The sequence below is a fragment of the Periophthalmus magnuspinnatus genome, chromosome 7, assembly GCF_009829125.3.
Source record: "Periophthalmus magnuspinnatus isolate fPerMag1 chromosome 7, fPerMag1.2.pri, whole genome shotgun sequence".
Classification (NCBI taxonomy): Eukaryota; Metazoa; Chordata; class Actinopteri; order Gobiiformes; family Gobiidae; genus Periophthalmus; species Periophthalmus magnuspinnatus.
The window spans coordinates 18,304,681-18,331,614 of record NC_047132.1 but is presented as its reverse complement, the minus strand read 5'-3'; the positions used below and the strand labels follow the sequence as shown (position 1 = coordinate 18,331,614).

Below are 26,934 nucleotides of genomic sequence, written 5' to 3'. Positions count from 1 at the left end.
ATGGCGTTATTCCAAGTTTAAGCGGAAAGAAAAATGCAAAAACAATCCTGAATCCAGTCTTTTGGCAGCCATTTTGGATCCTTTCACAGTTTTCGAATAAAGTTTGCAGACAGTTTTGTCTAAATAGGCCTACAAATATCTTCAAACATCTTTTTATAACAAACTTTCAAGCCAAATAGAATTCCTCATTCTTGTTCAAAGTTTATGAATTATCATAATCCAACCACTGTCCTTTGTTGTCATCCATTCTGGATCTGCTTTGAGTTCTTTTCTGTTTGGTGCCATCAAATCCAGCTTCTTTCTCCCCGAGTTTGTGCAAGGGTTAGACATTGTGCATAAGTGTTGTGTCAAAATAAATTGGTCAAGGCTTGAGGAGGTTCACTTGAGTCCAAGTTGTGTGTCCATTTTATGTGTCAGCTTATTTTTCATATTTAATACCCTGTTTTTAATGCCACAAGTTAAAGAGGTTTCAAAGGGACAGGCTTGCTTATGGCTTAGGAAAATACAGGCACTGACTCCAGTCCACTGCGGCAGCACAAACCGATGATTATACTCGCACTGTGCATTCTTATGTTTGTGAAGGCCATTTTGGATTTACCAAATTCTCCCCAAAATAAAAAATATATATAATTACACGTATTACACGTAATTTTTAGAAAGATATGACTCTTTTGAGGCTTCAGGTACAACATATAATGTTCATCTATTCATTCCCAGGACAAGTCTCGACTTTTTTCACTTAGATTCTTTGATAAATGTGGTCATCATATTCTTTGCCAAACCCTATCAAAACATACCTTTATGCATGTCCTATTTAATTATATATTAGAATTTTTTAGAAAATAAGTTGGATGCCATTAGTGCATTGATTTGACCAAAATAACTTCTTCATGACCTTCATGAATTTTGATTATTCAAAAGATGCATTTCTCCTTTTTTCCCACCTGTCCAAAATGGCCTCCACTCACACCTCCATCCTTCTGTTCCAGTCTTTTGCAGTCATGTGCCCTCTTTTTGCCTATTTTTGTGCGACTATAGGCCAGTTCAATGGCAGGAGAGTGAGGTGCGTTATAAGGAGGAGATCTTGAAGGTGTCGTAGGTACATGCAGTGGCCCTGGTGTTTCGGAGGATCCCGGGAATAGGAGCAGGAGAGGGGGGGAGGCTCTCGTCTGGAGTGTTAGCCGGAGGAGTGGGGATGCTAATGATGGCTGCAGTGAAGTCCTGCTCCCCACAGTTCAACTTCAGGTCTGTGGGCTGAGCGTTCAGACTGGAGCGACTAAGAGAGGGGAGAGTGGGAGAAAGAGGAGGAAAGAGGGGAGGAGGGAGTGAAAAAGGAGGAAGGACGAGTTAGCTAATGTGATCTGACAACATTTTTTTTACAAACTCATGGTAACTTAGATTAAAAGTTAGCCAGTTCAAACTTCATCCCCAACAGTGCATATCATTTTTAGGTCCTTGATTAATACACACCTTACCTCTATTATCTGTTATTCTGGTGTATGAATGTATGTGTCAATGGGTGAGTGGTCTCTCAGAGTCTATTAGTGGTTCCTCAGTGTCATGTGGGAAGTGCAGTGGGTGTAGAAAAGCCATCTAATGGCCATTTATGTTAATATTTGAGTAGAAATGATACTGTTAGCAAGTTTTCATTAAAGACCCTACATGAATCAAAACAACTCTGAAACTGATGGTAAAAGTGGAAAAATGTATGTTTTGATTCACTAGTTGTTGTTTTTTTATTTTAGTCCTACCTGAATGTATTAGATGTTTTTAAAAGACCCTCTATACCCTGCCAGAAAATTCATATGACAATTTTCTTAGAGCAAGATCATGATTTTGATTTTATCCCGTCATGTTTTTTTTTATCCTTTATAGAATCTTTAGGAGGTAACTAAAGCTATCCGCTGTTTCTGAATGTTTACTCTCATCCACTATTAAATCCACCTGTCACTCACTCCAAGCATGAAAAATAGAAGGAGTGGATAGTAGAAAGTGTCTGTTTGTGACCATAGACATAAACAGCAAGGAATCTCGTTATGGCAATTTTACCAAAATATCAGATTGTCCCAGGAATGAGATCACAATTCCATTTTTATCGCCAAATCACCCAGACCTAGTAGTATTATTGCGCAGTTTGACTAGTAAGGATATTTAAGTCTGATGGATTTGGTGTGCATGTAGTAACTAGCAGTGAGTGCTGCCCCCTTTTGGCTAGCCCTCTTACGTTTGTGGTGTGATGGTGGTGGTCTTTGAATGCAGAGTGTCTAACTCCTGGATGCTGCCTCGGCTCACAGACACCGTAGAGTTGGCCAGTCTCATGGCAGCTCTCCTTCTGGCCCTGCGTGGACAGCAGCCTGTGGAGTTGTTGTGCGCCCCTTGCTGACTGGACAGAGAGGTGCTGCGGCTCGTCCTGAAGGCAGATTCCGTCATGCAGAGCTCACTGTAGGTCATCTCATCTGTGAACTCGTGATTCTGTGGAAAATAAGACAAAGGAATGAGGAGGAGCAGTGAATGTGTGTTTAAAGAGGGGGTATTATGCAAAATCAACTTTTTTGGAGTTTTCTACCATGTTATACCCTGTTCCCTCACGTCATCCATGATCCCACATGGTCATTTTACATAAGTATGCAAAAGCATAATGCAAACTGTACATTATAACGCCACAAACCTGATGTTTATGAAGTTGTTATGTGTTAACATTTAATACCACATAGAAATGTAATATCTCATCTTTAAGTTAAAGCTGTGAGGAAAAAAGAGGCCTAGATGAAGAAGACTTGAAGTGTGAAGGAAGGTGTAGAGAAGAAGGAGTTTTAGTAGTTTGTAGTACTATTGTTAGTTCTTAGAGTGTTTTTTTTTTTTGTTTTTGTTTTTTTTGTTTTTTTTACAGTTTGTAGCAATCTAGTAGTACTTTCACAGTACTTACAGTAGTTTTTTCAAGGCAATGCAGCAGGTGATGGTGTTGATGCTCAAATGTGGATCTATTCTTCACACACATTGTTGTGCTGTCACTGTCCCGGTCCTAAAACACACATTAAAAAAATATTACATTTATTCATAAACATTAATACACTGGAGATACTTATTCGGGCCTAAAGCAGTCAATCTGGCAACTCTCAGATTAAATATAAAATTTGGTAAGCAAGAGTCTATAGTTTTGAAGCAACAAACAAGCACAGTCCAGTCACTCATTCACTCTCACATCCTCTGTAGTGAGCATACTGAACCTATATTAAAGTTCTAAGTGATGTAGGTCCTATCATGCATTACTCCTCTCTCCTCTCCTCTCTCTTCTCCTTGTCTCCTCTCCTCTCTCCTCTGTAGTGTGCATATTGAAGGTGGTCTAAATTAAAGTCCTAAGTGCTGTTAGCCCTGGTTCAGTTCCAGAAGCTGACTTAGCCTCTCTCCATCTTTGTCTCTCATCAGGACCATAGACAATGGTGGACAATCCATAATGATAACACTTACAGTATAATATGCAATTATCATATGTCTCCAACACATTTTAAAGGACAACATGCTTTATTTGACACAAGAATAATGGAAGTTATTGTTTTATATATATATATATATATATATATATATATATATATATATATATATATATATATATATATATATATATATATATATATATATATATATATATATATATATATATATATATATATATATATATATATATATATATATATATATATATATATATATATATATATATATATATATAATAAATATAAATGAAAGATTGTGTATAATGTCACTGTAATGTCGCCAATCATGTTAATTATCTGGTAAATGTGGACTTCTGGATTTCTGGCAGTTTGTAGAAACATTTACTTGACTCATCCACTAGAGGGCGATTTAGAGTTACAAAACTATTTACACTTTGAAGCGCGTTCCTCTCATCTACTCTAGGGTAAAATGATGGATCTAATTAAAAAAATATTAAATAAACTAGTCAGAAAAATCTTTGTGGGGGCTATAAAGTGTGCATTAACCACACTCCTCTCTGACATATACCTCAACAGCATTCATAATATTTTGTGTCCTTAAAAGGAGGTCCCTTAAGAATGAAATATGTGTATCACTCTTGAACTGGACAGCCGCCAACTTCAGCACATCCATTACCTGAGTGTCTCAGAACATTCACTTGGCACAAAGCAGGGATTATATCTACAGCTAAAAGGTACACTGTGTAACTTTTCTGGTGTCTCCATGGATATTGTTTTGCCTAGAATGCTCCAAAGTATGCCATTAAACTTCTATCTAGCATTTATTCAGTTACAGGGATTTTATTTAATTGAAAAACACGTTGTTTTTTTTACTATGAGCAGGGTTGTTTATCCTCAGAACCAACCTGAAACCTGTCCTAGAGGGGTCATCGGGTTATCTCTATGAAAATAAACTTTACTGTCATTCTGTGGAGCATCCTTGGCAAAGTGATAACATTTCCATCCAGACTAGCAGAAAAAGTTACATAATGTATGCACCATTCAAAATAAACATAAATTCTTGGTTTTGCTTTGGGTTTGAAAAGGGCATACTTGTTAAGTCCTAGTTTAGAGCAAAAGCAGCTTGTTAGGCTCAGATTCAGCCGACATACCACCACCACCACCACTAGTAGTAGTAGTAGTAGCAATAGTAGTAGTAGTGGAGTTGTACCCCTATTCCTCGATCTTCCTTGTACTGCAGGAAGGCGTTGGCTGTTCCTTTCTTTGCCATTCGGATCCGGGCCATACGCACTTTCTGCAAGATAAAAAAGTATTTGAATAGAAGCGAGAAGAGAGAAAAAACACAATATTAAAGCAGAACTCAGTAACTTTTTCTCTTCGTCAAACTGACCTGCTGGGCCCTCATCTTGTCAGCCCTCTGGTTCTGGTGGTAGATTCGACTGAAGTTGGACACGATGACAGGGACAGGCAGGGCTATGACCAGGACTCCACTCAAGGAGCAGATGGAACCAAAGATCTTCCCTGCGATGGTGCCAGGAACCATGTCCCCATACCTGTACCAGGAAGAGAGAAGATGGAGACAGAGAGAAAGAGGAAACAGACAGGCACAAAAACAGAAAGACGGAGAGAGGAGAGCGTGACAGAGAAAGAGAGACAGAGAAAATAAATATTGTAAATAAAGCATATTGTAAATAAATATTGCAATACACTTGCTAACTTATTTAAAAGTGCACAGAGTAACTTTTCTGATGGACGGTCTGGCACCTGCTTGTTTCTATGGCGATATTATTGCTTTGTGTGGAATGTTACAGTATGGCAGTATGACCTATCCATCAAGCACGAGACACCATGAGGTTAAATCAATTGTGGAGAGGCAACCCAGCTCACAGTAAGAATGCATGTTTGTCAAGGTATTTCTTCAGCCATAAAACACTTGTAACTGACTGAATATACTTTAGATAAATGCATACTGTGGGACATAACAGGTAAAGCAATAGCATCTCCATGGAGACAAGCAGGTGGTAGATCCTCCACAAGAAAAGTTACATAGTGCACATTAAACTTTGGTTGTTTCGTTCATTCATAAAAACATTCCTTGTTCAAAGATTGAAAAAACAATTAGCCGTCATAAAACAAGGCTGATGTGATGTACAGGTCGACCCCCACATCTGTACAGACCTCTACATGTAGACTCAAAAACAGGACAGTCATGTCTGTGCTGCTACTTAACTGTGTACTTTATGTTAAAGTTTGAAAGAGTCGAGAGCCATTAACACAGCAAGTCTCTCTCAGACCCACTTAGCTGTTCTACTTCTACAACCACCTGCTACTGCTATCACTGTACTACTATTGCTACTACTACAAATACTGCAAGTGCTGCTCCTGTCTAGTTTCCAATTTTTGAAAAAAAACACAACAATTTACAGCAAAAGTTTGAAGGCTTGATGGGTGTTAATCAGCCAACTGGCAAAGAGCAACATATCAGTTCCATTTTGACATTACTTTTTACAAAAAATAAAAATGTGTTCTGCATATATTTCACAGTTGCTCTATGAACAAAACAACATAACTATAACCTGTCCCAATCTAAATAAGTGTAATGCATGTCTATCTCTCTCCTACCAGCACCTCCTAATGCACTGCTCATATATCGGTCCAACACAGCAGTACTAACACGATTACTGCATCATTGAAGTACATGCACAGTACAATACAAGGCATGGCATGCAAGCCTAATGTAAGTATAGACCAGACAGTTTAGATCCAGTTCACTGGATCTCACGCCTCTGCTTAAAAACAACTGACAACATAATGTCACAACAACTAATAAAAGAGAATCACTGTCAACTATTTTAATAAGCAATGAAACGGAGTCGGAGAGTAGGTACAGGTGCGCAGTGATGTAGTGTGGTGTAAGAAGTTTTCATTCAACAATTAGGACAATGAGACAATAAACTGTGAATGTTTTTATTTTTGATATTTAAAATTTGGGTTTTACTGTCCAGAATTCTTAACTTTTTTCTCAAATTATAATGAGGTAATGTACTGTAATGTAATGTCATTTTTGCTCCTTTCCAGGACACTGTGCATGGCCCATTCTTAAATGACACAGTCCATTAAATGAATAGATTTTTTCCCCCACATTCTACATTAGTACTACTACACTTCTGATGTAAACTACTGACAAGTTTACATTCATTTCAAATTTAAGTTTTATATCAGTAATATTATTGAGTATATCATTTATAGCAAAATAAATAAAATTCAGTAAAAAGAGTTTAAATTGACCAAACTTAGACTTTCACGTTTGTCTGATACTTGAACCTCAAACTACAGAATACATTTAAGACAAATTTGAACACATTTCTGTTTGGTTAATATCGTCTGAATAACAATTACACCTGAATTGTTATTGGGATAATACTTTTTTTTTTTTGTCACCTGCCCCGGTCACATACTGTATATCTTTTAAAGTGTCTAATACAATAGACCTTTCCCTCTTGTTACATAAGCCTTAACACTAGTCTGAATGGCTTCCATAGAAACATTATATCTGGCCTATATTTCCATGTGCACAGACCCAGAGGCCACAGAGATGGGTGAAGTTGAACTATCATTAGAGAAAGAGCTTTGATTTTGAGCCTACGGGCTTCCATACATCCATTTGACCTTTGACCTGTGTTTACGCTCTGGCTACCATTTTAGAAAGTACAATAAAGAAATCTATATTTAACTGTAAAGAATAAAAGTAGTGATGTAACGCACAGTAAATATGACAAATAAGAAAAGAAGACTAGGCTAAACAAGCTTGTTACATATCTAAAACATCTATAACCAACTGCTATAGCTGCAAGATTAATCAAAATTGAATCAAAAGAACAATCTGAAAAAATGCAATCAGCAAATCACAAAGACTGCAATTTTTGAATAAATTCCTCCACAAACAACAAAATATCCTCTTCTTCTGTATAAAAACTGCTAACCCTGTAGTTCACTCCTGTCATTCTTGTATTAGTTTGTTGGCTCATACTTCTTTTTTCAATTCTCCTGGCCATGTTTAAAATGTTAATTTTGATCAGAATCCTATTATCTAAACATCAGCCCAGTCGCAAAGCTTGTCAGAAAATTTGCAATTTCCCAAATCATTCAGCCTTATTAAGTTCTATTCAAACAAAAAATATTTCCATTTCACATTACTAAGACTACACCCTTGAGAGAGGCTTTAGTGATATTTCAGGTCCATAAATCAGCTTATGCTAATCAGGCAAGAGATCATGTGACCACCACCATTTGCATACAAGATGGGAAATGGAGAGGCTATAATTCCACTGATGTTTAAGACGTCAAATCTGACCAATCACAGAGCAGGATCCAGTATTTACACATATCCATATCAGGCTTAATATAACAGAATAGTCCTTGTACTGAATTTAGATAGCTAGTAAATCCATTATTAACAAATGTAGGTAAATATATTTTTTATTGTGTTACATGCTGCAATGAACCAGTGTACTTGAGCAGTTTTTATGCCAAATGCCCTTCCAGTTAGAACAAGCTTCATACTAAGACTACAGAGACATTGGTGAAGGAGTTTTCAGATGGAGTAGTATTTCTGATTCTGTCTCATTTCAGAGCCCATTATTATCTCATCAGTTCTTCCAAAGCTGGACAGGAGAAAGACAGGAACAAGAGGAGGAGGACAAGAGCTGAAACTGAGCCAAAAAACCAGTGGATGAACAGACGAGAGACAGGAAGTGGAGGAGAGAAGAGAGAGGAGTGAGTCTGCAAAAACAGATAACATGAGATCTAAACCAGAGCTGGACAAAAAGAGTGAAATCGATAAAAACAAAATTAGTCATAAAGATGCGTTGAAATCAGGCTACGAATGAACTCTGGCCAACTATTTTTTTGTGCAAATGAATACCTATGCTATTTTAAATTGATGCAAGACTAACCCTCGACAAAACTAGGAGTAAACAAGGAATCAAAAAGGATTAAACAGGTCTAAACCAGATCTAAGCCAGTATCAAACATGACTAAACCAGGACTAAACAGGTCCAGTCTCTGAGGGAAACTCCTGTGTCTGCGTGAGTTTAAATAAAGAACAGTCACATGACTCACAGCGTCTTTATTAAAATTTCATGTGAACATTATGTCACTGCAGCAGCGAGCGGAGGACGCCCCAAACTCCTCCAGTCCAGTCAGTTCTTATCGGTGTAGTCTAAGATCACAACAGAGGACTATAAGAGACAAGAGATATGCAGGAAAAAAAACACTCAACTATTTTATAAAGAAAGAACCAAGTGGACTGTCCCAGACATCTACTGTCCTCCCCTGACCCTTCCATCAGCTGAGAGTAGCTCCAGGAAAAGGGCTCGGTACCACTGTGAGTTGTTTGGGCACTTCAACAACATGGTTTACAATAGCTGAACTTTTCCAACACTTATACTGCATTCATCTATAAAATCCTAAAAAGACTAATAATTCTCATGAATGCCATTAAAAAGACCTTTTTGAGCAAAATGATAAGCTTTAGGGCCTATGCAGTCTCATTGATATGAGACTGGGCTGTAACTTTGGCACTAAATTAGGACTAAACTAAAAGCTTTGTATCAAAGATAAAATATGATACCAGTGTACAACAGTAGAGCAGAGCCTTAACATAACTACTAGGTATGTTTGACATACTCAGCCCTATCCAAGTCCATACTAGGTACTAGCACAGTTGTTGAAAATCTGATACTAATCAATACTAAAATTAGTATTTAAACTAATTTATTTATTATTTAAATACTCTAAAAAAGTCAGAGCTTTAGAATAATCTTGAGCTCTAACAAAAAGAAAGTACTATGATTTAATGATCACATTCTACTGTCTAAATGAAGGTTGTTATGGTATTGGAGTTGGTATTGAGTATCAAGTCTCCCGTAGTATCAGGAGGATCGAGTTTGAATGTTTGTATCATGACAGCACTAGATAGATAAAGCACTAGATACTAAATCTGGAATTGGGGTATTGAAAGTTGTGGGTCGAATACAGAGGAAGAAAGCTCCTAATGTCAAAACTAAGGGTTCATTTATTTCCTCCTGATCAGGACCAAAAAAAACTCTACACAGATAGTAAAGTCTAGTCTACCCAAAACGCATTTAATGACATTTTTAGGAAAACTGAGAATGGAAGTTGGTGGGGCAAAAGGTAGATAAAACCTGATGTGATTGGAGAAGACAGGATACCATTAGTGAGTGCTCAGCCAATCGAATCAACCGATCTGTGTCTGCCTTGGGGAACTCAGCCAATCACAAACGCACCGTGGATAATGGACTTCAGGATCAGATAGGATCCAAGGACGAGAGAAGTGGAGGGAAAGAAACATGAGGAGAAGAGGCAGAGAGAGGAGACTAGGACAAGTGGAGAGGGAGCACAGGAAACAAGAAAGGGAGAAGACAAGGAGAGAGGAGAGACAAAATTAGGAAAAAGAGAAGAGAGAGGAGACTAGGACAAGAGAAGAGGGAGCACAGGAAACAACCGAGGGAGAAGACAAGGAGAGAGGAGAGACAAAGTTAGGAAAAAGAGAAGAAGAAGGAGATGAGGAAAAAAATTGTTGCAAGTGAGATTTGAAATGTGAAGTAAAGATATCAAAGACATGACCAGGAACTTCTAAACTGTTTCCCATGGCTAGTGGTATACTTTTATTAATCCTTCATGAGGGAAATTCTTTCTCCCATCTCTCTGACCCATTCTTCAAAGCTTTACGGTCAACAGACAGGTGAAGTGGGTGCTGTGGATCCATCTCCAGATCTTGAGCTAGATTTGGTCAAGACCACATTGGCAGGAGGATTTTAACTATTGTGCATGTTTTGTGTTAATGGGGTAAAAATTGCACGCAGAAAGGCCGGAGCAGACCTGTAGTTGATCTTGCAACCTTCTTGCCGTGAAGCCATTCAGCCACCATGTGCTGTTACTCCTCTGTCTTAAAAGTTCTACAAGTGATTTTGGACCATGCTAGAGGAACATTTGCAGCTGCTCCAAAATGGGAAACATTTTCTCTTTCTCATTTTCTTTTAAATAACTAACTACTGTTACACCACACTATACAGAGTAAACGGTGTTTTCAAGAAGTGAAAGAAAAGACAGGTATGACGTTACACTCCATTATCTGTTAGCTTTGTGTTGCTACTAGCTGTGTCACTTTCTCTTAATTCTCCACAAACACTAGCCACACTTCAAGCTGTGGACGGTGAGGGAACAGATATAAATATGAGAGTTTGAGCCCAGATCCTGAGCTCTGCGTGAAACCAGACCCGGCCATATCATCCAAATATAGCCACTGTAACGGGAGTCACTTCTGTTTTTTTACGGTTTACTGCTGTTTTTATCCCTCACCACAAACCCAGATCACATGACTCAGGCACTATGATAGAACCTGGGTTAGTTTGATCAGGCTTAATCAAAACCAGGTATAAACCAAGACTAAACCAGCACTAAGCTAAGACTACAAAGGGCGGTGTGCGTTCAGGTTAAGTCCAGAGTAAAAACATGGAAGAGCCATTTCTCTTTTGCAAATTTCATTGACTTTTCATCAATTAAACATGAGGAGCAGCAGCAACTGGGAGGAGCCAAGGGACGGCGTTGTAGAAGGGAGGAGACAAAAAGGAGGAAACGAGGAGAGAGGAAACAAGGAAGGAGATGAGGAGGAAGTAGGTGAGGGGAGAGGCAAGGAGATAAATATAAAATCTGAAAATAAAGATGGAACAGAACAGATCAAATGTTTGAGACAGAATAACGTGCAAAACTGCTGAGTGGACAAAACCAAAAGTGTGAAGGAGACAGGGAAGACAAGGAGGAAAGGAGAGAGTGAGGAGTAAGGAGAGAGAAGGGAGGGGAGGATAGTTTGAACCTGAAAAGAAGAAGAGAGGAGACCTGAGGTACAAGAGGAAGAGTGAAGGTTGTAGCGCGCCCCATAGACCGACCTGGGGCCAGAGTAGACAAACAAACTCAGTCGATCGTCCTTCAACAGAACAAAGTCCTCCCTCCTCTTTTCTGTCTCCTCCTCTCCAACTGCCATCCCATACTACAAATGATACTATGTCAGGTCCAACAGTGGGACCACTTGAATTGTAAATGAAATATTACTAACTTATGTGTGATAATGTATCGTGACATGGTCTTGTATGCACCTCCTTTTAGATTCTGTGAACTGTTACATCCACCTGCCCAGGGATGACAGGTGGAAATGTGCTATAACGTGATATAATGCATTTTTCTTTTGGTCAGTGTCCACTGTGCACTATCTTTGTACAGAAAAAAACATATATACCATTACTGTAAGCTGTATTCATTGGCCTTAAATAAAAAGTAAATGTACTACTTGTTCGCGAGGCTACAATACTTCAAATTATATATTGTAGCCCTTATTTGTTATTTAAAAGTAGACCTTTCCCTCACTTCTATCCTGTATTTATGCTCTCATCAGCAACATAATTTTTAAATTGTTGTTTTGAAGACAAGCAAATTTAATATCAAGTATATCATCTATATCATAAGGAAACAATGAAAACTGGCAAAAAGATCTGATAAAAATGCTGTTTGGTCGTCAATTTTTCAATCCACATGCAAGACAATATTTTATCACACTTCTGGTAGAGAGTAATCATAAAATTTGACTTTTGTTAACAACATAATTCACCCCAAAATATTGAGACTATCATTTGTCATTATACAGGCCCATCACTAAGGTGGACTTAGATCAAAATTGGGGAATGTTTTATATATTTCACCAATCCTTCGATTTCTATGCACCTGTCAGGGCCATAAGACCAGACCAGTTCTTGATCAAGAGTATAGACTGAAGCATTGTGCATAAGACAATGATACTATGTCCCTGTCCCTGTCATAGGAGAGCAGGACCGAAGTGTTATTTGTGTCCAACATTAGCTCTGTCTCGTGTTTCTGATCGATCTGAGTATTTTTACCTCTCATTTTGGAGGTCAGAAGACTGGATTACACCTCAGTACACACATGGCAGTACACAAAGATATTACACAGTTCAATGTAACCACCAAGGCACAGTGCACATGTACAATATTTCTATTAAAAATCCTGTTTAACTTACACCATCACTGAGTAGAACGTGACTACACCGGCTCACAGTGGCTTTAGTTTCACCTCATTTCCTGTTTGTGTGTGCTCACTTCCTGTCCCCCCTGAGTTCAATTTTTATTAATACTGTGAATATTTCCCAGAAGGATGTGCACAAGTTTATAAGAGTGTTTTATGAGAAAGAGTCCAGACTCCATCGAGATCAGGGACATAATGACTTTTATCAACTGTGCACACCATTATGTTCCACTCTGATTAAACCAAAACAAATGAGAATTTCTAATTATTGCTTTGGTCTATAAATGCTGAAATGCTGCTGATAATCTGTAGCTAACAATTTCAAAATAAAAGTCCTTCAGATGTGATAGAAGTGTTAGAAGTGATAGAAGTTTTATCTTGAAAGCCTTGTTTAAATCTTTACTGAAAGGCTTTGTAACTTTTTCCCCAACTGGGCTTTAAATTGGATTTTATATTAGTTGTAATAATAATAACAACAGCAACAGTATAAAAATGCATTACTCTTATATAACTTACACTCTTATATAGCTATATAGCTGCTTTATCATTTCAAGAGGTAAGCACTCCTAGCCACAGTTGGCCTGGAGTAAGAAGTGTAGCTGCCTGTGCAGACAGTCCTTTCCCTTCAGCTTCTACTAATCAATCACTTGTACAAGAAATCTAACCAAAATTATTGACCACCGATAAGTTTAAAACCAGAATGTAAAAACACAGAACAATGGCAAAGGAAAAAAGTTAAAAATACACAATACACTAGTTTTTACAAGCTGAAGGATGTAGTGAAGGGTGTAGGAGCTAGTGAAGGATGTAGGAGCGAGTGAAGGATGTAGGAGCTAGTGAAGGATGTAGGAGCTAGTGAAGAACTTAGGAATTAGTGAAGAATGTACTAAAGAATATAGGAGCTAGTGAAGGATGTAGGAATTAGTGAAGGATGTTGGAGCTAGTGAAGAATGTAGTGAAGGATGTAGAAGCTAGTGAAGGATGTAGGAACTAGTGAAGTATGTAGGAAATAGTGAAGGATGTAGGAAATAGTGAAGGATGTTGGAGCTAGTGAAGAATGTAGTGAAGGATGTAGGAGCTAGTGAAGGATGTAGGAACTAGTGAAGGATATAGGAAATAGTGAAGGATGTAGGAGCTAGTGAAGAATGTAGTAACTAGTGAAGTATGTAGTGAAGTATGTAGGAACTAGTGAGGGATGTAGAAAAGAATGTTGGAGCTAGTGAAGGATGTAGTGAAGGATGTAGGAGCTAGTGAAGGATGTAGGCTGCAGTTTGTAGGGGGTAGGCCCAAGAGAAAGAGTAATGAGTCTGCAGTGAGTGAATAATAGATAGAGTTTGTGTCTCCTTCAGTGAGCAGAGTTCAGCTGCACCAGGACTCACTCAGGACACACGAGGGCGGGGCAACTAAGGGGGTGGGGCCACATTCACCAACACACTTTGAAACATGGATCTAAACAATGAAACAAACTAGCCAACGCCTGACGGTAGTCTGACAATAAACTACTTTATCCGTAGTAGCACTCTGATTTAGAGTTTTCCACATATGATGACAGCATAAGACAAACATGTGGAACAATATTTGGGAATTAATCAGAGCATGTTAAAGGTCATGTCTGAAAAGATCTTGGTTGTTGCTAAATAGATATGTTTAATGCTCAAACTGCATTTTTCAAGTGTCCAGTTGGTTAATTTAGGAGGTTTTCAGTTAAGCCTAATTGGTTATAAAATGGAAATAGTCTGTAGGTTTAGATTTATTCTGTATCATTCAACGCTAACGAGCAGCCCACCATTCATAAATTCCCTGCACATCGATATTGGAGTTCAAGTCAAGAAGAGAGAAGCAGGAGGAGACAGATGAGGACCGTCATGGTGTCTGTGATCTCTCTTAGCTCTGTTTCTATCCTTTCTTTTGGTCTTAGTAATTAAACATGATTAAGCACAATCTTAATTTAAATTTTGTTTGTATTGGAGGTGTGGGTGTGTTTGCACAATTGGTGGTTCTCAGTTTGCTTTTTTAACAACAAAGTGGTCCTTGATCTGAAAAAAATTGAGAAACACAGGTTTGATGTCGTACTGTGGAACATTCCAGCCAAGCAACAGCACCTCCCTGGAGACAAGTCCACCAGAAAAGTGACAGTGCAGCTTTAAGCCTTTAACACTATTTAGCTACTGAAGCCTTTTTCGCTGGGGCTGGGATCACAGGGCCATTTATCACTATTTTTACAACAGGCTATTTGTACCTGCTCAAGATGTATTACATAATCAAGTTTCCCCAGATCTGACACACTTAAGTTCTGTAAAATATACCAAAAAATGTCCATTCTGATATGTGACAGAACAGCCAGTGATATCCACATTGTATCACCAAAGAAGTGTCACACCCCTACTGTTAGCTCTGTCAACACTGCTATCCTCTGACCTAATCTTTACTCAATTTAACAATACAATTTTCCCTTTCTCTTTGTCATGACAACCATACGTCACCTGAGGTAATCTGGTTTGAACCTGGTTTAGCACTAGCCTTGGTTAAGTTCTGGTTGAGACTTGGTTCTTGGGTCAGCACTCCTATAATGATAGGAAGACTAAAGGAGGAAGTGTTGTCCCAAAAGCATTAAAATGGGACACAGCAGCAGATACAGGTTTGACTGTTCTGGACCATGCAGCTCACTAAAACCAGGACTGAAACAGGACTGAAACAGGACTGAAACAGGACCAGGGCTTAGTTTGATCTGGTGTTTGCCGGAATGCTTCCTGGTTTCTTTAAATTTTCACCTGCCACAGATTCGGGAAATAATAATAATAATAATAATGGCTTACAGTTGTAATGCGCTTTTTCAAAGCTTCTCAAAGCACTACACCATAGTCATTACTCATTCATTTACACACTTGGTGATGGTAAGCTACTACTGTAGCCACAGCTGCCCTGGGGCAGACTGACGGAAGCGAGGCTGCCAATCTGCACCATTGGATAAATAAAATAGTTTGAGCCAGTAATTTTCCCAACTGCTATCAGCGTCGAAATAGTTTGACATTACAGTAATGACTGAAGTGTGCATGTTGCAGGAGGGACGAGAATGAGCAGACACGTCTGACAGCAGAGAGTAAACAACATGCAAACCCAGAGTGCAGCTTGTAAATGATTTAGCCAACTTTTATCAAACGTTTAGTGGACTTTTAGCAGATATTTAGTGTAATTTTATTTGTAGCATTGGTTTTGTATTGTAGATAAAATAAACACATGTTGTTCTTGGGTGTTCTATATCAGAGTTTGGATGCATTTTATTAATACAATCTTCAGACAAAGCTGAAGTTTACCTAAATAACTGCACATTGTACTTAATGGTAAAGTGATGACTTGTGAGGGAGAGAAAAACCCAAAGACAAGGATGCACAGGAGGAGACCCCCTCATCCACAGTATGTTATAAGCTACAGTTTACAAACTGAACTTTTCCTATAGCTATAAAGGCTATTTGCTTTTTTTCCAAAGTATTTTTTTTTTTACAATTTGGCTTGAGCTTTTTATTACATTTCTAAATATACTTTTTGTGGTTCTACTTACTAAATCTACTTTATTGTCTAACTTGTGTTTATATTTTCAGATTCTTCAGAAAATCTTCTCTAGAAACAGAAGTACACTCTGGGGGCAGTGATGGAGACAGGTTCTCTGCTGATGCTGATGGTGATGCCCTCATAACTGCTCATGTCATCTCAAGTGTCCTGGTCAGACCTCACCACCAACAACTCCAACCACCCAGACTATCCCAAAGTGGAACCACTGTGCCCAGCCCACCTCATCAGTCACACACAAGCCCCAGGACAATTACTATTACAGGCCTAAATGTGAGTCCTGCTGTTTAAATATTAAATACTTAAACCATCAAATAGTAGGCACGTTCACATTGCTTTTTGTGTTCCTGAAACTGTTTTGGCCTGATCCCCCTGCCTATTCACCCAGTCCAAGTGTGTCCTGTAAATATGGATTTACAAATGAATCATTGAACAGGGCTAAAACAGGACTGAAACAGGACTACAACAAGACTAAAACAGGACTAAACCAGGTCTGAAATGGAATTAAACCAGGACTGAAACAGGATTAAACCAGGACTGAAACAAGACTAAGCCAGTCAAACTGAACTGAAACAGGTCTGAAAAAGGATTGAAACATGGCTGAAACAGACCAGAAACAGAACTAAAACAGGACAGAAGCAAGGCTGAAACAGGTCTGAAACAGGCTTGAAACAGGAATGGAACAGGAATGAAACGGGGCTAAAACAGGAATGAGAAGGGCTCATTTCCATAACCTCTAACTCTTAAATATCAAACTGACCTGTTACATAACTCTGGACTCCCCATTATGCCCAGGGACAAACTCAAAAAGTTTAAGATTATACAAAATGTATCCAAAATGAAATTGGTGCCGCAGTTTCAGATTTCAAACATTCAAAGAGTTTGTGAAGAGCAGTAAATGTGTTTAGATTGTATGTTAAGTATAGCTTACTAAGTATAATCTATTCTAGAGCTGGACGATTTTGCCTAAAAATAAAACTGTGACTTTTTTCTCCAAAAAATTAACATTTTATTCAATTTTCGATTCCTCCCACCACTAAAAATGTTCTGCAAACTACAGAAAATTCTAAAAACTAAAATGAACCCAATAGCCATTGGGGGAAATCTTTTATGACTGAGATAAATTAAACTATTACATTAAACTTTCCACCTCAACATTTAATTTGATGTCACTGATTTCAAAGCAGTCAGTGCAACATGGCCCTGTGACTTAAATGAGTAGCTTGAATTGCATTTTCAATGCAATTTTTAATGTACGAATGTGTCGTGATCCCTGTTCGCTGTCCTCCCGTGCTGTGTTTCCCCCTCCCTCACCTGCCCAGCTCCGGAGCTGGGCGGATTCCTGCTCCTCCTGTGCGCACCTGCAGCCCATCTACACAATCAACAACACCTGCTGTGGATAAGGGGAGTGAGGACCAGACACTCGGCACCGGAACGTCCGCGTCTTGCTGGTTACGACAGAATGTCGGAAAAATAACTGATTTTCTTCCAAACAAATCAAATTGAACTTTAAATTTACTTTATTTAATTCATTTTTTGCTCAGTCCTAATTAGTCATTATATATTCTCCATTCATGTAACATGTTTTGTCCAAGTTTATTTACATCAGTGGATTTGTATAGGCTATAGGCTAATGTTTTCAAACTCGTTTATATGAAAAAGCATACACCACTCACTGTCTTGGACTTAAATGTGGGGAATTGTGTATCCACTATTGTAAAAATAAGTGTTGAGATGGTACATTTAGAACATGTTTTACACACTGGCCCAAAATAAAAAGGTCTAAACAAAGGTCTGATACAGCCTGGAAGCTTGCACCTTTTGGAAGGGCCCCAAAACATGGGAAGTTTAATATTCTTCATTTAGTAGAACTGATTTCAATGGACACAGTAAGTAAAAACCTTTTTGGAGGTAAATATAAAGATATTCCATCATATCTTTGGTTGTAACATATCAGCAACAGAAACATATGGTAAAGTATATTGTACTGTGTTTAAAGTAATGAAATGGTGAAACAAATGTTAAATCCGCATGTCTGCTCTGCTGCTAGATGTGTGTTCTGAGTTTCATCTGGTCTGTTATTGCTCTGCGTCGTGGTAGTGTTTGTGTAAATACTCTCTCAGACTAATAAAGAGCTCCGAATAAGACAGGAGCAGCTCATGACACGTTGTATCTTCACCGAGTCATCATTAGTCACATTCAAATCAAGGGCTTAAGACTTCCTTTAGCTCCGTTTAGCTAATTACAATGATTACTTAGTGAAAATGTGCAGAGCTTCAAAGCGATTGTATTTTTTTCTACTCTTTTTGGCGAGAGAGTTGGGATTCAAACTGAGCATTCACAATTCTGGGGACATCAGTGGTGCAAAGAAGAATAGGCATGGTTTTGTTAAACTCATGGATCTATAATAAGAACTGGATAAGACGGAATTGACTAGTGGCCACTTCATAGGTACTGCAGCTTCCAGGAGCACAGAAATAATTCTCCCGTAGTGCGCAATGCATTTTTTAGGAAATCAAACTGCTTGTGTTCGGCTGACAGGGCATCAACAGCTTTCACAAAGGTCGGATTTTGTAAGGATTCTTCTGTATTTTCACAACCTGGACTTTTTAGAAATTTTAAATCCTCAAAGTACCTAAATGTTAGCTTTGTAAGAGTTATCCTAGCCCCGCTCTGAGCCCGCATTAGCTCTGCTCTAGCAGCTTTTGCTCTGATTGGTCAGAACTAATCACGCAGTACAGGCTTCTGTAAAAAAATCTTTTCAGGCATTTTGTGCCAATGAGCACAACCACTGAAAACAATACCCTCTTTGGTTCATCTTCCAGATATTATACTTCCATGGTTAAACTGAACACAAAATTATGAACAAAAGTCATCATGTGTTCTGTTACTCCCGCCTTGTGAATGGAGTCAATGTTTCTGTCACATACACATCAAGAGCTAATCTATGGACCAATGAAAATGTCATCAAAGTTTAACTCCCAATCACTCATTTTTTTTTACTAGGACTGTGCATTGGATTTCACAATCTTATCTCTCAGGTGGTTTCAGTATGTAGAAAGAATCACTGTAATAATATAAAAAGTAAAGCCATGATAGTCCTCTGCCTGACATAGATTTAAAGGTGCACTATGTAACTTTTCTGGTGGAGGGATTGCCACCTGCTTGTGTCCAAGGGGTTGTTATTGCTTTGCTTGGAATGTTCCACTATATGACACAAAACGTATCTATGTATCCATGGGGACAAGCAGGTGGTGCCACGAGGCCAAGTTAAAGGTTTCATCTGTGGAGAGGTGACTTCACTCACAGCAAGAATGCATGTTTGTTTGTTTTTTCTTAGTAGCAAAAGCATCTGTAACTTAACAAATGATAAGATAGATCAGTTTAATGCCATACCATGGTACATTTAGTACAAAGTAAAGTGGTGAGTATAAGTATTAGTAGTTTTCAGATTTTAGAAAGTTTCAGATAACATCACAACATGCAATAGGCCAGTACTATTTAATACAGATGGGGGCAGCCAAAATTAGTTCTTGTAATACAGTGAGTTCTTGGGTCTAGTCACTAATTGAAATGATCAAGTTCAACATTTCTGCTTTTATATTTTGGATATTTCATCATAAAGTACTCGTAATTTTTACTTTTTAAAAATTTAAACATTTTTAAAAAGTAAATTCACAAATGTTAAACCCGATAAAAGAAATGCATTTTAACAATACTAATTTTAGCAGTCCCCATCTGTATTAGATAATATAGAGTCCATAGAATGTTATGATATCATCTGAAAACCAGCAATTGGCTTGGTTTAGTCCTGATCAGAGACGGAGAGCTACAGAACACTTCAACTCCTCATTATTTATAAAGAGCAGCCATTTCCTCTTCCTCCCCGACAGAGACACCAGGACTGACACAGACTGGTGGAGTGCACTTTTTAAAAAACTACAAGAACTTAATTATTATAATGCATTAGTTTTATAAAGTGAGCGCCTTCTTTCTTCAATATGCTTTCATTCTGGGCCAACAACTTAAAAACAAATGAATACTTCCACTCATTCATGGTAAGTGCCCAAGGACTCAACAACAGTACGCAGTGCCAGTAATGAGAACTGAACCACAAACCTTCTACCCAGTATGATAGGCACCAGATGCTCAGAGCTGAACTGGTGACAATAGAAGATGGGGAGACGTTACAGTAACATTATCAGTAATAATGATGGTGGGGAATATTGAGAGTAATGATCTGATGTGTGTAGGCGTTCGAAGCGTGTGAAAAGCATGATAAAAACGGCACAAAGACACAGCTGTTTCCATGACGACGGCCAACACTTCCAAAAGCACATGGGCCGACTGCAACCCATTATATATACTCTTAACTAGTCTCACTTTAGCCAGCATTTCATCTGGTAATATTCAAATTTAACTTCTCATCCAAGAAGTTATCATCCAAATAATGTAGTGCCTAGGTGACAAATCCAAAGTTTTGGAAGTACTGCAACTCTCAGATATGGTAGAACAGTACAACTACTTTGACCTGGGTCCCGAATGCAGCACTGGTCAAACTGACAGGATTGGATTTTGTTGTAATTAATTGTCATTTCAAAGTTTCTTATGTTTCAAACGCAACGATCAAAAGGTATCAACAAATTTATTGAAAAAAATAACTGTCCTCCAAGAGAATAATATTTTCATACATTTGATTAGGGCTGCAAGATTAATCACAACTGAATTGAAATAGTAATTTGAATGGATGAAATTAGTAAATCGCAAAGGCTGCGATTTTTTAAGTCTCAAAGTCGCAAATAATAAAAAAATCCTATCTTATTCTTGACGTAAAAACTGCTACACAAATATGATCTGAAATGTGGTTCTTGCATTAGTTAGTCAGTTCACACTTAAGCGTTTTGTCAATTCTTCTGGACGTGTAGGTAAGAGCATTATAATGTGGATAAAAAATCAAAAGTCAGAAATATAGAACAAATTAAATCTCAGAAAAATCACAATTAGATATTTTTTACCAATGCATGCAGCCCTACATTTGATCTTAAAAATAAAATAATATTAAGAGTTTCAAAATATGTTATTCAGACAGAATATATTATTGTACATCTAACTTGAGGGGTACTGACCCGAGTGTTGTCATGGTGACGATGGTGTACCAGAAGGAGGCCGGGATGGAGGTAAAGTCGGAATTCTTGGTTCCCTTCTCGGCATAGAACATGACGGTGGCGAAGATGATAATGGCCATGGTGAGGGAGAAGAGCAGGAAGCCCAGCTCAGACGCACAGCTCTTCAGGGTGTAGCCCAGGATCCTCAGACCCTGTCAAGAAACAAAGGTCACTAACACTAACCCAAAGTGTAGGGCACTATTTCAATCTGACATTAGGGGTCAACAATGCAGTAAAATCTGTAACATGGTGATTGCATCATCAACAACAAGAACACATTTTATTTAGAAAGGACATTTCATGTGACCAGCACAGACTCAATGTGCTCAGTCAACAAGGACAATACTCAGATTCAGTAGGTTCTCAGATTGACTATTTGCATGAGACTAAGCGTCAGTTGTTAGTTGTGAACATTTCTCCTTGTAATTACTTGAAATTAAGGCTGAAAGATTTATCACAATTTAATCAATTAAACAGAATTTGAATGGTGCCAATTATCAAATAGTAATGACTAGGGATCCATAAGATCTCACAAGAAAAAAATGTCACAAGATTGTGCACACATAAGGAACATTTGTGAGATTTTTATTCTTTACATTTGGCTTAGACAAAAAAAAAAACAACAACTTTCTGAGTTGCACTATTTGAAAAGCTGCCATTCCAAAAGGCATTAAATAAAAATGGTGAGGCCATAACAACTGTGAACTTAATCTCACAGTTTACAATAAATTGTGTTCAAATCTTGATTTATATTATTCTTGTGGACCCGATCTCGTCTTGTGAAAATTATCCTAACCCTAGTAAACACTGCAATTATTTAAGTTACTTAAACAACTGCAAAGACCCACATACCCTGTCTTATGTAGTACAGAACCAGCTAACCCTATTGTTTGGACCTTTACAAACAACAACCATGTTCATAAATGCTTGGGATTCTTGTACTAGTTTAGCAGATTATATTTCTGACTTTAAACAGAATCTTATCATTAAAACAATAATCACAAATCTAATTGTACTGCAGTGCTTGTCAGAACAATCATAACTAGAACCCAAAAATGTTCAGCCCTACATTTGATACAGCGATCTGTCTTGGTAGATAATCACACAATAAAATGACATTATGTCTCACAGTCTCCTACCTGCGAGTGCCGTGAGAACTTAAATATCCGGAACACTCTGAACACCCTAAGCGTGACGAAGGCTCCGCTCACATCCTCATTCTCCGGCATCACCAGGCCGATGTAGTACGGCATGATGGCCACCACGTCGATCACTGACATCACCGAGCGCATGAACTTACAACGACTGGGCGCAGCAAACAGCCGCATTAGGTACTCAAAGGTGAAGATCAACACACAGGCCGTGTCCATGCAGAAGAAGGCCACCTGGTACACAACAAGCACATTGTTACATTTATACAACAGTGTTCTATATGATCTTACACTCGCATTTAGGCCCATAGCACTGATCTGGTTCAACTTAGGTCTGTGTAATTAATTTGAATCAAGATAATATTGTCAATTATCAGCTTGAGTGTTTTTAATGGAGAGGTCTGAAGCTACTCTCTGTCAGTGTGAGTATTTGACTTGGAGCAGAGTTCAAATTTCAGTTCAGTTTTTTGTCATATCTCCCAGCCCTAGTTTAATATTTGTACATTTTGCTTTGGTTTTTTGTTATGAAAATACCTCATAGATCCTATACACAAATACCGACTACCCCCATTTGCAATAAGGCTATCAGGACTTTCTATAGTTTGAAACAACCAATAGCTCTTTTCTTCCTCTACTGAGCACTCAAAGCACTTTACACCAAGGAACCATTCACCCATTTAGTCTCACATGCACTCACTCAGGCATACGCAGACACTGGAGGCATGGTGGTTAGGCCTGTCTCAATAACACATTTTAAGTGCTATAGATTGCTGAAGAAAAAATATATAAACATAATATTGAAACTAAAGCAGGATTATTTAAAACAAAAAATGTAAATGTACAATCAATAACACAACACTTTACACTTTAGTAGTAGGTCTGTACCTCGAGAAATCCATTTGTCCATATATTTGGGACTAAACACCTAAACTAACTCACACGCACATTTAGAGTACGGTTTAAAGGGGTGAGTGAGAGGGGAGGAGGGGCGGGGTCTAGAGGTATAAGGAACAGTGTGCTTGGTTTAACAGTGAGCCATACTTCAAACTCTGTTCCTGCAGCCAGGTGTTTGTAATCACAAACACACAAATGTAATAAGGGCAGCCCTGTGTGATGTCACGTAATGCTTGAAATTACACACAGGCCACAAACCTATATTTTGACCAGAAAGCTGCAAATTTTCCTAGTTTACACTTACATTGCCAAAAAATAACTAGGAACAGTAGACGATGTTGTTAAAACAATCTATGCACAGTTTAGTAGTGTGTATTTTAGTGTTTAGTTCCACTTTAATTATTGTGTGTCTAATTATCACGTCAGCCTTAACAGTAATTAAAGTCGACTACTCCACTTTGCCATGTTAGTAGTGGGAAAAGGACCTCCCTCCAACTTCTGACTTTAAACTTCTTACAAGCTATACCTGGTACTTCTCTCCACACGGTAGATCCTTCACGCTTCCTTTGGGTGGTCGGCATGGCACAGTCTCCACGATGTTGGCGATGACAGACACGGCGATGAAGAACCCGGTGACGTAGTAGAAGACCAGAGCCATGGTGGAGGTGTGGGGGTTCTCGAAGGCCCTCCAAAGGCGCTCTCGCTGCGTGCTGTCGGGGGGCAGGGGGGCATCTGCTCCCTCTGTCGCCTCTGTGTCCTCTGCTAGGCGCTCCTGGTTCTCCTTCTTACGGTCCCGGTATTCCTTCAGTCACAGGAAGAGACAGTTGATTGGATATTGTTAAGACAGCCAATTGATTAGACTAAGTCTAATACATCCATGTACAGTAGGGGTGGGTGAGAGGACAATTTAAAAATTATTGGAATAGAAATTGATACCATCAGGAACTGGAATGATGAGAAATTAGTAACGTCGCCATGGTGATAAACAATTTAAAACAAAATATTATATCTTGTGAATGGGGAAAAATGGTGCATGTAATAGAAGCAGCTATATGACTGAACACACCCTCTACATGATCAGCATTAGAGTGTGAGAGTGACAGCTAGATTCACAGTGCGAACTGTGAAGAAGCTAGTATAGTAGTAGTACAAGACTTCTGAAAAAATCAATATATGTATATATATATATATATATATATATATATATATATATATATATATATATATATATATATATATATATATATATATATATATATATATATACACACACACACACACCCACACACCCACCCCCCCCCACACACCCCCCCCTATATACACACACACATATATATATACACACACACACACATATGTACATACATATATAAATGGAATATAAAGGAAATAACAGACATAACTAATACAAAATGCACTTTGCTTTACAATTACTTTTTTGAAGTATAGATTGAATTGAAATGACTTGATTTTTGCTTCTAAGTGAAAGTGAAGCTCATTTTCTGTTGTATTATCCATTTATGATGAATTTAGAAATCCTTTATTTGATGAAATGTTCACCCAGTGCCCTGATATGTTCTGGTGTAATGACGATAACAAGGAAATGCTTGTTCAATTCTAATGTTTATAAGTTGGCTTGATTTCTTTGTAAAGCGTGGAAGAAGTGGCAGAGTTTGTTTAAATGAGTCTTGTCCCAAACTGGGAGTATGGGAGTATGTCATGATCACATAATCTGCAAATTTGACCAAATAATCCTGGCATCCCAATCTGACACGTACCTCCATGCAGCAATCCCCGATGATCTCCGGTACAATCCCGTAGAAGGCCAGCTCCTCGTCGAACGCCTGGATGCACTCGTGTCGTGGATAGTGTAGTTTTCCAGTTCGGTAAAAGTTCAGAATGTGCCGGAACATCTCAGGATCTCGGTCAAAAAAATACTCCTGAGTTTCCTCGTTAAAAAAGAACTCCTTCTCCGATGAGCCCAAAAGAGTGTCAGGATACCGGTCCAGAGTGTTCTTCCAGGTCTGAGGAGAAAGACCTGGGTTAGTCCCGGTTAAAGTGTGGATGTGACCTGGTTAGGTTTTGGTTTAGAACAAGGTTAAATGGATTTTGTCCTGGTTTACACCTGGTTGTTAGTTTTATCTGGTCTAGTCCTAGTTTAGTCCTACTTTACTCCACAATCTGAAATACAAAAATAACTTGAGATGATTTGAATTATTGATGATTGTTAGGTAACGTCTCCGAGACAAATGAGCGTTTCGTAGCACGTGAGTGAGTCATGTGGAAAACATTCACTCCACACTAAACACAAAAAAACCACTTTTAAAATAATTTGAAACAATTTTTTACCTGGAACCGTACTCCGCTGACATTGACATACAGGATCTCGTCAGACTTGGAGGAGTTGTCAACAGGAGGTTTGGGCATGGACTTCTTGGCCAGAGGCAGCCAGCCCACAGCGGCTGCCCGGGCAAAGGGCAGCCATGTGGCTACTCCGGCCGCCATCACTGCTCCAGAGGACGGGGGAGAGGACAGGTACAGAGGACTAAGACAAAAGCAGGGGAGGGGGCCAGAGAGCAGGGGCAAGGAGGGGGATTAGGAGCTGGGACTGGACATGTCTGAAAACAAACACATCACAGAGTAGACATATAACACAAATGAAATATTGTGATATCAATATTTTAAGAGTAGCCTATCTGAGTGTATTATGTCAAAATTAATAAACAATTTATTTTACTGTACATTTTAGCTGCATGTTTAAAATGAGGTGCCATTTTCTCATAAATAAGGTTATAACAATAATCTCAACTGAACTGAAATCACTGTTTAAATGGATACAATTAGCAAAATACATTTTACCATCATTTCATCCACAAACAACTAAATCTCCTGTCTTATCCTGCATAAAAACTGACAGCCCTGTCGTTTATACCTGTACAAACATGCTTTGAAATATAATTCTTGTAATAGTTTGCTGTTCATATTTCAATGTTTCAATGTCAATTCTTATGGACATTTTTAAAATGTATTTAATAATTAAAATTCTTAAAACATAAATTGCAAATCTAATTGCAATCACAATGCTTGGCAGAAAAAGTAATGATAAGTAGTCCATTCAGAGTACACAAACACTGAAAATGCCTTTGGGACTTTCTCAGGCAAACAGTTGTTTCTCTATCATGGAGCAACATTAGTGGCCTTAAATTAGCCAAATTAGCCAGAGAATTCTGCAGACAGTGGAGTGAACAGAGCCAACAAGAAAAGGAAACAGCTGCTACAAGACACAGAGCTATAAAGGTAACTACTGAGTATAGATGTATTGTACTAAGACCAGGTTGGTTGCCCTAAGGTGCAAATGTAATGAGTCAATGTGTATTACAACTATAGATGCCACACTTTACCTGTCAAACGTGAATCCACTTTGTCATAGGTAGTTTTGTTGTCTCATCAGTCCTTTTTGAGAATACAACAGTTTCTGCATCTTTGATCTTGATCCAAACTTTATCTTTTAGTCCTTGTTTTGGTTGAAAAATCCATCAGAAGGTTTGCTCTTCTTCCTGGATGCCATTGTTTTGTTGCTCTTTC

General features: G+C 38.4%; 1 protein-coding gene across 1 annotated transcript; it reads right to left on the bottom strand.

Moving 5' to 3' along the window:
• Positions 1–1,068: 1,068 nt before the first annotated feature.
• Positions 1,069–25,854, bottom strand: kcnd1 (potassium voltage-gated channel, Shal-related subfamily, member 1). Its single transcript, XM_033970160.2, has 10 exons — positions 25,699–25,854; positions 25,128–25,373; positions 23,876–24,151; positions 22,444–22,689; positions 21,266–21,456; positions 4,846–5,008; positions 4,666–4,749; positions 2,927–3,022; positions 2,225–2,472; positions 1,069–1,276 (listed from the first exon to the last, which is right to left on the bottom strand). The coding sequence occupies exons 1-10, from the start codon at positions 25,852–25,854 to the stop codon at positions 1,069–1,071; spliced, it is 1,914 nt and encodes a 637-aa protein (XP_033826051.1).
• Between the last annotated feature and the right edge of the window lie 1,080 nt (positions 25,855–26,934).

Coding starts and splice junctions, on each gene's coding strand:
- kcnd1 (XM_033970160.2), bottom strand. CDS start 25,854: ATGGCGGCCGGAGTAGCCACATGGCTGCCCTTTGCCCGGGCAGCCGCT. Junction 25,374..25,698: donor TCAGCGGAGTACGGTTCCAG/GTAAAAAATTGT, acceptor CTTTCTCCTCAG/ACCTGGAAGAACACTCTGGA. Junction 22,690..23,875: donor CGTGTGGAGAGAAGTACCAG/GTATAGCTTGTA, acceptor GTTGTGTACCAG/GTGGCCTTCTTCTGCATGGA.